The sequence below is a fragment of the Pangasianodon hypophthalmus genome, chromosome 17 (genome assembly GCF_027358585.1).
Source record: "Pangasianodon hypophthalmus isolate fPanHyp1 chromosome 17, fPanHyp1.pri, whole genome shotgun sequence".
Taxonomy (NCBI): domain Eukaryota; kingdom Metazoa; phylum Chordata; class Actinopteri; order Siluriformes; family Pangasiidae; genus Pangasianodon; species Pangasianodon hypophthalmus.
This window is the reverse complement of record NC_069726.1, coordinates 6,670,584-6,683,400: the sequence shown is the minus strand read 5'-3', so window position 1 is coordinate 6,683,400 and position 12,817 is coordinate 6,670,584. Positions and strand designations below refer to the sequence as shown.

The 12,817-nt window shown below is 39.4% G+C and overlaps 1 protein-coding gene across 10 annotated transcripts in view; it reads right to left on the bottom strand.

The window, feature by feature from the left end:
- LOC113544721 (cAMP-specific 3',5'-cyclic phosphodiesterase 4D) overlaps positions 1-12,817 on the bottom strand; it is a 182,396-nt gene that overhangs the window by 59,715 nt on the left and 109,864 nt on the right. Inside the window, exon 1 of one of the 10 annotated variants that reach the window (XM_026943645.3) lies at positions 2,677-6,717. The exons of the other annotated variants lie outside the window; for them this stretch is intronic. Coding sequence (XP_026799446.3) covers positions 2,677-2,762 — 86 coding nt within the window. The 5' untranslated portion in view covers positions 2,763-6,717. Of the gene's footprint in view, positions 1-2,676; positions 6,718-12,817 lie in introns of those variants that run through there. 10 annotated transcript variants of the gene reach the window in all.

Genomic DNA, 12,817 nt, shown 5'->3' with positions numbered 1-12,817 from the left:
TATATATGAGGTCGGATTATTCTACCATATTTGTCACAGCTACGCTAAAAAGCCGAGCACTCTTGCACCATGTTGTGTGCAGGCATGTGCTCTCAATTATTCAACAACAGAATGCCATTAAAATTCTTTTCTGACCACTGTTTGACTAATATAACTGATTACAGGCGCTAAAGCATGTTACAGTCCTCTAAAACACTTATGAGCTTGCTTGAAACTCTTGTAAACATTATGTTAATATAATACAGCTGCATTCCCATGATACTTTTCATGCTCGAAATAAAATAATATTTTTTTGTATGTCGTGTGTAGATAGGTAGATTGATTGTTTCTAGGCACTGCATGATATGGTTTGATGTCACCTGAAAACTAGAAATGAAGTAGACTGACTTTGCTGCAATTTGGCAACAATTAAAAATTTGGTGCAAATTGGTAACAACTAAAAACACCTGCGTGAAGTGAAAAAGTAGTGCTTCAACCTAGCTTACGCAACATATGATCATTTACCTTATTTAAGGAATATCGCATGAGCAAGGGTGCTTGTGTCTGCGGCGAATCATAGACATGTCGATATTCATTATAACCACATGACTGTGAGTGCGATATTGCTTTTATACGACAGTTCTGTAAACAAGAAGTGATATTTCGGACACAATATGGCCAAATGTTCTGTTTATTTTTGCTCCGCTAGCGGAACTAGATTCCAAAGAAGCCGCACTCATTTACAGCACGTCAGCTGGCTAGCTAGCTCATATTGATTTTTACATTCCTGTTAAAGGTGCTTCCAGTAAAATTGGTGTTCCTTCTTCCTTTTAATCTTCATCTGACCAGCTTTCATATTTTAAGCCTGAGTTCCTGAAAAGTAATGTTTGCCATGCCTGCTGATGATGTCACTAACGATACTGTAGTAACCGTTTAACTAGAAAGTGGAATTTTATGTTGCGAACATGGACGAGCGGAGTGATACACACAGTGATACACACAGTGAAACGTCCCAGTGTGGTTAAAGGAAATATAGGTGCTTTTGGAACGCTGCTAGACCAATCAAATTAGTGGACCGGAACTAACTGTTGTATAAACCGCATTAATACACTTAACTAGTTAACTAGCTCGCCATGCATTATTACATTACATTAGCTATTATTTTTAGCCAGTATATAATATCAAGCAGAAACTGAAATAAAATGTACATTTGGAATCAAACTGATCTCAAATTTCCAGATAAAAAAAAAACAGGCAAAACTTGACCCCTACTGTACATATTTTTTTCGAACAAGCAATAATCCAACTGCTTTCATATGAAACCTCAGACTGAGTCTGACGCAATGGAGATATTTGATCCGATCCTCCCAGCCTGGAAGAACCGGGTAAAGATGAGGGCTGTATCTGCAGGCTATAGCTCATTACATCAAAGCAGCAGGATGTGGATGCACCAGTCCGGAGAGAGGTTAACTCCACCCTGCAGTGTGTAAATAGTGTCTACACTAACAGCAGCTTCACACATGCTAGAAATCATTGACGGAACGCGGTTAACCTTCCATTTACCTCCAAGTAGCTGGTTATTCTTTGTATGACAGATTTATTACTGTAAGTGTTTTGCAAACAACTGTATCCTGAGTTCATGTTTAAAAAAAAAAAAAACACACACTGACAGTCACGAGATCATGTTTTCCCAGCAATTGCTTGGAAAGTGCTTTAGGTATGGGTGGAAATGTATAGTTAACACACACTAAGTGCTTGGATTTGTTTAAGGCCATGTGTCATGTGGCTGACTCTGGTGTGCCTCCCTTATTCTGTTTGTCTAGTTTTAAAGAAAGCAAACACAACAGATCCTTCAACAAGTGTACAAGGTTATTTTATACTGTATGTACACCTGTGCTAGCCCCATTAGCGTACGTCACAGTCTTACAGCTGGCAAGACGTCAGTCTCGTAACCTCAGCAAGCACTCCTGTCGTCTTTGATTCATTGAGCTTTCTGCGTCTAACAGAAACAGTCTGTTTTCTTTAACACGGCTTTCGACGCTGAAGTGACGACAAGAGAGCTTTGCTGCTCATACGAAGTCACGGATTAGACCCTCACTCACCACGAACAAACAACATGATACACTTGAAGTGTTAGAATGAGAGAATGAGCAGGATATAATGTATAAGGCACTGTCTATGTGGTGGATTTCTGGAGATGGAGTATTGAAAGCAGAGTCTTTTTTTTTTTTTTTAATTCGGTTGTGTAATGCTAGATTTGACCAAACAAAAAACTTCCTACAGTAACTCCGGTGTCATCATGGTGCATTGCAAAGCAGACAATACGTTCCGGACCAATGACTATCAAGTAATGATAGTCATTCTTCTGAATATTTAATGTGAATCTCCTTTTCTGGAACAGGCCTTTCAGCAATAGCATTACTGTAGCACAGTGAATTAACACCGTCTATCCTGGAGGTTAGATGTGATGAGAAGAGACAAACCATCTCATCTGATGTCTACTAATATAGGCAGCAAGGGTCTTCCCCCTGACTATGATTTTTATTACAAATGTCCAGGCCAACACCGGATGAATGTCCGAGTGTGGTGTCTAGACAGGGTTGTGTGGAGTTATGATCTGAATCACATCCATTGCTTTTCATTTTTTTCCCCTTTCCACTTTATTTTTCATAGAATCAGGTACGAAGTTGCACTCACCATATCCACGAATGCCTCCTGAGTGGGAAATTATTGACTTGCATCATTTTCTGGTCCTGTCCTGTGTAAATACAGCCAGTCTTCATTTAAGCCAAGGTGAGACCTAAATGGCTCTTTTTCATAAATTAAAAAAAAAAAAAAAAAAGAAAAAACCCTCAAACAGGTCTAGAGAATGTCATTATTCCCACTCCTTACATACTTTCTCTTAAATCCTTTTCAAAGACATGGTAATTGTTAGCACATGTTCTAATCCATAGTCGAGTCCTGAATAAACTCCAAAAGAAAGTTACAAGGCAATAAAATAAGCATGTCCACACTTAAGGATGTAAAATCTGTCATTAAAAGAAAAGGGATGCTAAAAGAAAAACAGCAAGGACACCCACATAAGAGTGAGTCCAAACAAAAACCAAAGCGTGCTGAAGGAGTCATCACTTTCCAGCTTTTTTGCACAGAATTCTCCCAGAAAAGATGTCAAACTCATCCCATCATGAAGTCCCAGCACTGCCCTTCATTATTCCCAGACACTGTCTTTCTGCTGTTGTCCATGCTTGTGCATCCAGGTAGCCCCAGGAGGCACAAAGTTCCTTCGTTTATGCTGTCCTGCAATGCGCTGGGATGCCATAGAGCAAAACAACAGGGCAGGTCCCACTCACACAATCCTCAAGCGGTAGAAATGCATCAAGAGTGAACGGAGTCTGCCTGCTCCACTCATGTACAGCACAGCGTAAGCTATTGATCCTCTTAGCGCAGACAGCTCTGATTAATTCAGCCCTGTTTGCTAAAGGATGGGAGCCTTAGGGAAGACAGAGGAAACGGTGCAGCAGCAGGACCGAAGAAGAGAAGAGGGGAAAAAAATGTGTCATCTCAAGGCTGCCTGTGTTGCCTTGTCCTCTTGGAAGCCCATGTGTTCCAGCTGTCATGCCCGGTGCAACTGCAGAGCCTGTGAGAGCAGGCACACAAAGCGCTTTCTCTCTCACCTCCTAGCACGTGCTAATCTAACATACTCTAACTCATCCTGTGAGGTACCTCCCAGTGCTCTGCCCTTCCTTTACTCTGGGCAATCCTAACTCCACTCACTCTGTTTGAGCTGTGCTGCAGAGCCGGCTCTAGGCTGCAGTGTGTTTGGGTTTGTGTGTGTGTGTGTGTGTGTGTGTGTCTGGGAAAGACTGTGTGACTGGATGTCTGAGTGTAAACGTCAAGGGGCCCCACGAGGGAGGTTCTGGCAGGCCAACGTTACAGAGCAACTAACGGCTTAACGGTTAGAAAAGCCTGTTTTTTGCCAGGAAATCTGGTTAAGAGAGAAGACAAAGGACATGGGTCATAGAAGGCAGACATAACAAAAACTGACTAATCCCCAGTTTAAGAATTCCCCTTACAAAGCAAAAACAAAACCACACCGCTGACTATATAGAAATGGAATAATCATGAAATGGATACATAATCCCAGTGTAGCAGATAATAACTATACTACTATACAAATTTCTATTCAAAGACATTTGTATAAACCAGCAGACCCTCAGGGAACCCTGACATGATTTTCATGCTCTAATGGCATGATCATGCTATTAGAGGACAAACAAACTGTAAGAAGACTTTACAGCAAAGCTTGTGTCAAAGAATTCGATTTCAAGATGGCAGCGACCCACCGTTAATATTTTCTAAGCGTGTTTTCACATGTAAGGTTTAGTCTATTTCAGTTGAACTCTCACGTGGTTACCTTGTTTACACAGGTAAGAATGTAAAACAACAGCTCGGAGACTGTCTGAGAGAAGTTAGAGTCTTGGACGGGTTCTGAGTAAACTGAAAAAAAAAAGTCTTTCAAGAGTCTGAATCAACTACAGGAAGTGAATCTAATACGCTGTTTATCTTGGATTATGGGCATCATTTCTCTGTGTGGGGTTGATTTCAAAGTTATTCTTTTTCTGATCAATGAACAAAAGCATTTTTCGAGCACATTTTCATCCTTGTTCCTTCCCTACATGCCCCTCAGCTAATCATTCTGTGCTTTCCGTGCCTTGTGAAACCAAACTAAAATTTGTCCACACCGTTACGACTTTAAAACTAAGTCAGTACAACGGATTCTAATGAGCTTAATAGGATTAAGGATAAAAAACAAATGCCACCAAATCTTGCTTCATGAAAGTATGCCCTTTGACACAAGGCGTGTTGATGCAATGGAAAGCGGCATAAACCAGGGTTATATCAAATCCTTTGGCTTCAGACAAAGAACAACAGTTTGGCTTGACTACCAAATACAAATCACATGATGACAGCATGGATTGTGGATATTATGTTGGCAAGCAAGAGCGATACAAATAGACCGTACACACTGGGTGAGACATCAGCTGCTTTATATAACATGTTATATGAGTATCAGTGCAGTCATGGCACTCACAACAGGCTCCCGAAGTATCTCTCAACCTCCTGACTGTCCACAAATACTGCAATGTCACCACAACAGAACAACACAGGATGTCATCCCAACGGCTCTTCACACTGTGTTCACACTGAATGAAACCATAGCGCATTCAAAGCTGCACAACTACACATCGTCTTTTTCTAGTTGAACATCCTAATTCAAAAGCCAACATTAAGTTTGTGGTCAGTCTAACAGTCATATAGTGAGGAGTCAAATTACAGAGAGGTAAAATACCAACAACAAAGTAATAGCTTCTCTCGGAATATTAACAAAACTAAAGAGATGATGGTGGATTACAGGACATCAGGATACACACACCTAACATCAACGGAACTGGAGTGGACGTTATGACTAGGAGAGTGAATTTCACTGTTCAAATACTATTTACCTAAGCAATAAAACACTTACAGACATGCTGTTACAAGAAAATAATCAAGGACTGGTTCATGCGATACCGTTATACCACCCTGAAGTTGATTATTTTCCTATAACCGTGAGACACGTCATACTTTTTATTAGTTTATAGTTACGTTTAATCCTGTGGAACATCGGCTATAAACAGGCATACCCTCAACAGTCTCTGTTTTCTTTTTCTCTCTTGTTTGAAGTTAATAAGACAAAAAAAACGCAGCTTGTCATGTTACCATGAAACCACAAAGCCCTCCATCCTGAAGACTTTCCTGTATCTGAAAACTTACAGTTAAAAAAGTTACAGCTTTACCTCTCACTGTTACAAAGCTCTGACACTGGACATGCTAAATAAACAAGACGAGACCTCTGAAGGTGTGCTGTGGTATCTGGCACCAAGACATTAGCAGCAGACACTTTAAGTCCTGTAAGTTGCGAGGTGGGGCCTCCATGGATCGGACTTGTTTGTCCAGCACATCCTACAGATGCTCGATGGGATTGAGATCTGCGGAATTTGAAGGCCAAGTCAACAACTTGTACTGTGTGTTCTGCCACCTTTCTATCATAGCCAACATTAGCTTTTTCAGTAGTTTGTGCTACAGTAGCTCTTCTGTGGGATTGGACCAGACGGGCTAGCCTCTGCTCCCCATGCTCATCAATGAGCCTTGGGCGCCCATGACCCTGTTGCCATTTCACCAGTTGTCCGTCCTTGGACCCCACAAGACATGCTGTTTTGGAGATGTCTTGACCCAGTCGTCTAACCATCACAATTTGTTCTTTGTCAAAGTCGCTCAGATCCTTATGTTTGCTCATTTCTCCTGCTTCCATCACATCAACTTTGAGAACTGACTGCTCACTTCCTGCCTAATATAGCCCACCCCTTGAGAGGTGCCACTGTAACAAGATAATCAATGTTATTCACTTCACCTGTCAGTGGTTTTAATGTTACGGCTGATCGGTGTACCTCCGCACATATTCTACATGTAGTCCATACTTTTTAGGCCATCTATCTTTTATATCCTTTATATTACATTTTTGTAATTTTCTTTTTCTATTTGTATGCAAGTAAATTCTGATTTATGCAAATTCTGGTTTTATGTCACCGGACAGTCGTTAAAAAGCATTTCACTGCACGTCATACTGTATATGATTGTGTGTGTGTGAGACCAGTAAAATTTGAATTTGAATTTTAACATAGCTGTGGGATAAATTATTAAAATTTACTAATATTCTAACGTGAAAATTGATGTTTGATGTTTACTTGATGTAGCTACAGGAAATAAATTTTTTTATTTTTTTTTTTTTTGTCTGAACATTCGAATACATCAACAAACTAGACCTATGAAAAAAAAAAAAACACACTCGTTATATCTACATGAAAGTAATGTTTACTATCACATACTGTCATTTATAGTGTTTTATACTGCACCAGTCTTTCAATATATTTTCCTTATCATTACTTTTACTCTTATATTCATACACCAACAAATCACCTGTGTTAAAAAATCTTGAGGTAAACAGAATTAACTGCACATGTGTGGATTTAACTCTGTTATAACCTCCTTGTGACGAAGTCCCCCTGTTGGAGGTCCTTATCTAACGTGTACCAGTGGAATTGTGTTTACTTATGAACACCTCTGTGCCGCTCAGCCACTGGGTGTAAATGTCACAATGGGTTTGCTGCAGTTGAGCGAGCGTCTGATGCCTGGAGTCACGTCAGATCACTGTGAACATAGTAACAACACACTGAACACCCTGTAGAGCAATGCTCATTTAGAAGTGCTCCTTTAGTCCATAGCACTCCAGCTGCCATCTTATATTTTACTTAGATATCAAGATATACTATAAGATCAGTAAGAAAGAGATTTATCACATGATTGAGAAATACCTGTAGAATAACACTTCCAAGGAATTCCTACAAATAGTTCTTACATAATTACCCGGATGTTTGATCAGGAAATGAGCATTTGTGGCTAAAGTGTCTCATATAAAGACATTACCAGCTACCTTTATGTCAGTTCAATCATCACTCATCCTTAGCCGCAAGTCTTGGCTTGTTGTCCAATAGGATTAGTCTAGGCAAGATCCCAAACCATAATTTCAGTCAGAATACATTAGTTTGAAACAAATCCAGTATCTTGAGAAGCCTAATCACGTCAGCATTACTCTAGCAAGTAAATTTTTGTGATACTGAATATGTACTTGTGACGATACCCCTTCTCCATTTGGACACTGATGTGCTTTCACTGTCATCTGTAAAACTGAATGTTTCTTCGAGGACTTGATTGGTGAATTTTGGCAAATGCACTGTTAGAAAAATGCATTTTCACCACAAAAGGATCTTAGGGTTAGAATGTTAGACACCATCCTCACATGATCTAATTCTTACAGATGAGATCATGTTTCTCACAAATGTTAAATCATGTAACATTAACTTGTTGTGACAGGGTTAGAGTATACGATCCCAACCAGAAATTCGGTTAGGCAAGACGCTATCAGCAGCTCCTGGCCTTCGTGTGTAGTCAAACTGGGGTGTAACGGAATAAGATAACGAGGACAGCATTTCCTCCCAAAGGCCCACAGGGCTTTATCTCCTCCTGCCCTGACCCCGGATGGCTTGAACACGGCTTCCCTATTACTGCACTCTTGGCAGCATGTAACCTTGTTGATAACAAACCCTAAACAAATACACACCAAATAAATGTTGAAATGTCTATATTTTGCCAGAGTTCTTGAAATCGCCTGTATTTGTGTTACATTTCTTTTTTTGCCATTGCCATGTCTAGCCAAATGCTTGCTAACGTAACTTACGATCATCAAGATGATGATGATGATAGCAACCCCCAGTGTTCAATCTAGGAATTTTCTTATAGTTCCACTCAGCAGTGTTTATAGTAAGTGCATAAAAACAAGCTGACCATAAAGGATTCTTTATTTTCTTTACATTTCTTATATAACACACACTGCAAGTACATTACGTAAACTGCGCTAAAGGCTTTTAATGAGCCTGTTTATTCTACACAGTGCAGGTCTTATTGCGTGCTGTTGTCGCTTTAGGCCATGTCCCAAATGGCGCCATAAGCCCTATGGACCTCCTTTAGCACTTTGGTGACCTCAGCACAGTGCGAACCTGTGATGAGCCCGTGAGTCCATATGGGTTTTAAAATAGAGAATGGAACATTAGACACACTAGAAGACAGAAGATAAACATGTGTTGGCATCATCATACAAAAAGACGTCAAGAGAATGTAGTGATGTGAAGTGAGGTGTAGTGTTGTGGGGATAAAAATAGTTGATCGTGGAATTAGTAGACATGTTACACTTTAGTGTAAGTGTAAGCTGATGAATGTAAGACTTTTGGAATTTCACCCTCTCTGGTAGCTATAGCTAGCTAACTGCAGAAGAACATTTGATGATGTGGGTTGTGCATTTGTCCACTGCACAGATAAATCTCAGAGCTGCAAGTTTGAAAGGTAAACACACATCGTTTCCTCAATATTACAGAAGTATAATAAGAATAAAATATTTCACTGTGTACATCGGCGTGACTGTCACACTGAGGACCAGGTGAAAAAACAAAACCTCTCGGTTCCTACACTGGAGATGGCTCAGAGACCGATAGAGCTGGCCCACTAACTCCAGCATAAAGAACAAAATTATCACCTCTGGTCGCTTCCAGTGTGTGTATTTTTAATGCCTGATCTGTGTTCATTATGTATTTTCTAATCTAATCTGTCCATTTTGTTCTTCAGCCTGTCACGTTAGCCTCAAGCCAGATAGTCTTATCATGTTAGCTAAAACACGGAGCAATAAATGTACACACAGACACGAGCAGATGCACTGGATGACTCAACAGAGGTTGAAATAGAAAACTGTAGAAACATACAAACACCTTCCGTTAGTCATTATCTATCCTCAGTTCTCTAGCTGAACAACATCAGAACTGGGTAATGATACAAACTCAGAGTAAACTTCCAGCATTCACTAGTTTCCCCTAACTTTGTTTGCACTCGCACTCGCACTCTTTCGTCAGAGTGGCTGCAGCTCCTGCCAGTCAGCATGTAGCTGGCCTTCTTTCATGACTAAAGTTGGAGCATGATGACACTGAACAAATCTGAGCTGGTGTATAACATATGCGTACAAATTTCAAACTTATTCTGACCTGACAACCACGACACAGTGCTGACTGTTACTATTACATGACTGAGAGACTCATATCCACTCAGGAATCAGATTACAGAGTATTTTTTTTCTTCCCCTCACTTAAATAACAATGATTTTTTTAACCAAAAAATCTATATTGCACTATATCTTTAAATTAATTTGAATGTTTAAGTGTATTAAGTATGCAAGTGTGTAACACAAAGAGACAGCCACAAATACTGTTTAACCTGGCTATGTCGGTTATTGGCTACAAGGCACGCACAGCATGGTGATTTCATCTCCTCAAAAGCAGCAACAGTAGATGTCATTCTGCTGTCCAGCCACTGGGTGCTAGTATGGAGCTCTTAGAACACCAACGTATCAGCTGTTTCATAACACAATGCCAGCCAGCACAACGTTGCACTGATTGGGAGTCTTTTATTCTCAAAATTCTTCTTTAATAGTATGTAAACTTCCCAAACTACACACTACCATAGAAAATATTTTGTCAGTACACTACTGGTGTCATTGCTAGTTAGGCGTACTACTTAGTGCGCATTATGTGGCTTGGGACACAGCCTTGATGTATTTGAGGTATTTGAGTAAAATACAGCTGTGCACCTTGATAGTGTGACAATTACACCTTTGTAATTGCATAATTATCACCTAATTCATCACAAAGAAAACTTAACCAAATAAATATCAATGAAACACTAATAGTTGAATTTGTTACAGATTAACAAGAACAATGTGTTACATAATATGGCCTTAAAGTAAATAAATACAGCTGCCATCCAGCGTTATATAATAGAGCATGAGGGGTGGAAAGGCCAACGGAGTGGTGTGTGTCTGTGTGCATGTCTGGGCGTGTTTTTATATCTTGGTGGGGACACCATGAATGGAATATCTGGATATCAAGTGGGGACAAAATAACAACTAAAAGACCTTAAAGGTTTCTTTTTGGCTTCTGAGGTTAAGGTTAGGGTTAGATTTAAGTGTAGGCATAGCCTTAGGAAATGGAAGGTCCTCACAATAATAGTAAGACGAAAAGTGTGTGTGTGTGTGTGTGTGTGTGTGTGTGGGAGGTAAGGAGCTGTCACCCGCCATTCTCGCTAGCTGAAATGGGGAAATGTCAAGCGCTCCCAGTGCAGGTACACAGTGGAGCAGGAATAGAGGTCACATCTCAGCTCATACTGCGCACTCGAATCCTGACACCAGCCTCTCGCTGAGCTCACAAGTGATCACAATGCACTGCGACATGCAAGTGAATACACCACAGCATGCTCGAAACCAACAGTAACAGCAAAGGCATGTTAAAGTAAAGGCATGTTATGATCTCTTCACTATATAGCAGTAGCCTAGGCCAGTGTTCTTTTGATTTTACAGCAAAACAAATATAAACAAAAAAAAACTAATATACCAGAACAGACACACAAGCTTAAAATTTTTTCTGATGGCAGGATCTTCAGGTGTGTGTACTCACTCTAATAACTTATTAACTTCTATTCATATTTACAGGAACAAGGCATTTACAATATAATAATTGTGCTGCTTTATAAATTAAATAATCCTTAAGCAATGTTCTTCCATTCAGTGAGTAAAATTAACCCCACACTGACCAGTATGAACCAAAGCCTTAATGAACATACTTGTGGTTGTTAACAGGTGAAAACGTAGAACTGAGACTAAACTGCGAGTGCCAATATTTTCAGCAAGTCCTCAAACATTTAGAAATATGCTGCAAATGAATTTGTGCTAATATATATAGACTTATTTTTAGTCACGTTTTGAATAAACATTAGTCATTAGTCAGTGCAGGTATGGCTGTCCATACTTATGGTTTATTAGTGCTGAAATTTATCACTTGTTAATATTAACTAGTGCAGTACATATTGTTAGTTAAACCACAGCGCTGTTGTATTCTCTAATCTGAAGGTGCTGATTCATTTTTTATAACAGCAGCTCTGACGAAAGTGCCGGCTGTAATTCAAATCACAGCTTTATATTAATGCTCTTGTTGCAGTATGTTCGATTAATCATTTCCATAGTAACAGGTTGCAAATTGCTGGAAAACTGGCTGTGGTTTAAGAGGAATAAAACACCCTGTCCTTGATTATTTTCCTATGACAGCTTGCCCAGTCATGTTTAATTCCTTACTTAAGGGATCATTAATGTAAAGTGTTACCATTTTTTTTATACTATACGTATTATACTACATAGTATGGATGTTACGCGTGTTGAACGTAAATGCTAATACGTCTTGTATGTAGGGTTGCCAGGTCCAGCCAAGTCTTCTGTAAACACGCTTAATGAAACTAAAACTAGCCAGAATTTTTAAATATTCAACTGCAAATGTTTCAAGAACCGTACCAAAAAAAAGTACCAGCACTCTCCTTTTCCTATGCTGACAATGGAGCACTCCTAAGTACTCACCCATTTAGGAGGTCTTTTAAGCCTAAGGAATTTTTGTAAATGGCTCTTCTACTTAGGCCTAAGTGTAGGGGTAAAGTTCGTGATTTTTAAATATTTTTGTCACTTAAGACCTAAATCGTTCAATTAAAACCTATAGAACAACGGTGATCATATAAGTCTCATACAATACATAAATTACACCACACAGAGAGCATGTGGTATTGGACACACAAACCACTAATGCATAATTAAACTTTTGGTATTGTTTATACTCTACCTCAACTGCTCCTGTGTCCTAGCATGAATAATTAAAGGCAGGACAAAGCCACTAGAGTCACTTGCTTTTTTTTTATTGCCCATCAATGACCAAAATGGACTTTTCACTATCTAATCCATTACTTTAACATTTATGGATATTGTGAAAACCAATAAAGTGTGTTGCTAGATATTTAAAATAAATGCAAAAGAATATGCGTTATATACATTCGACTACAATATATTTCGTAAACATTTTGCCACAAAAAAAAAAACTGTTCTAAAAACTATAAAACATACCTAATTAATAATTTTTAAAAATCCCTGTACCTATACCATGTGTTAAAGACAGAAACTGTGCTGTCAGCCAAACATGACCAAACTAAAATGATGTCACATTTATTTACAGGTCAGGACTGCAAGCCAGCATAGTGAGTGATGTGCACACATAGATCTCAGCTGCTCATGGATTTCCACCCTGACCACACACTCATAATAGCACAA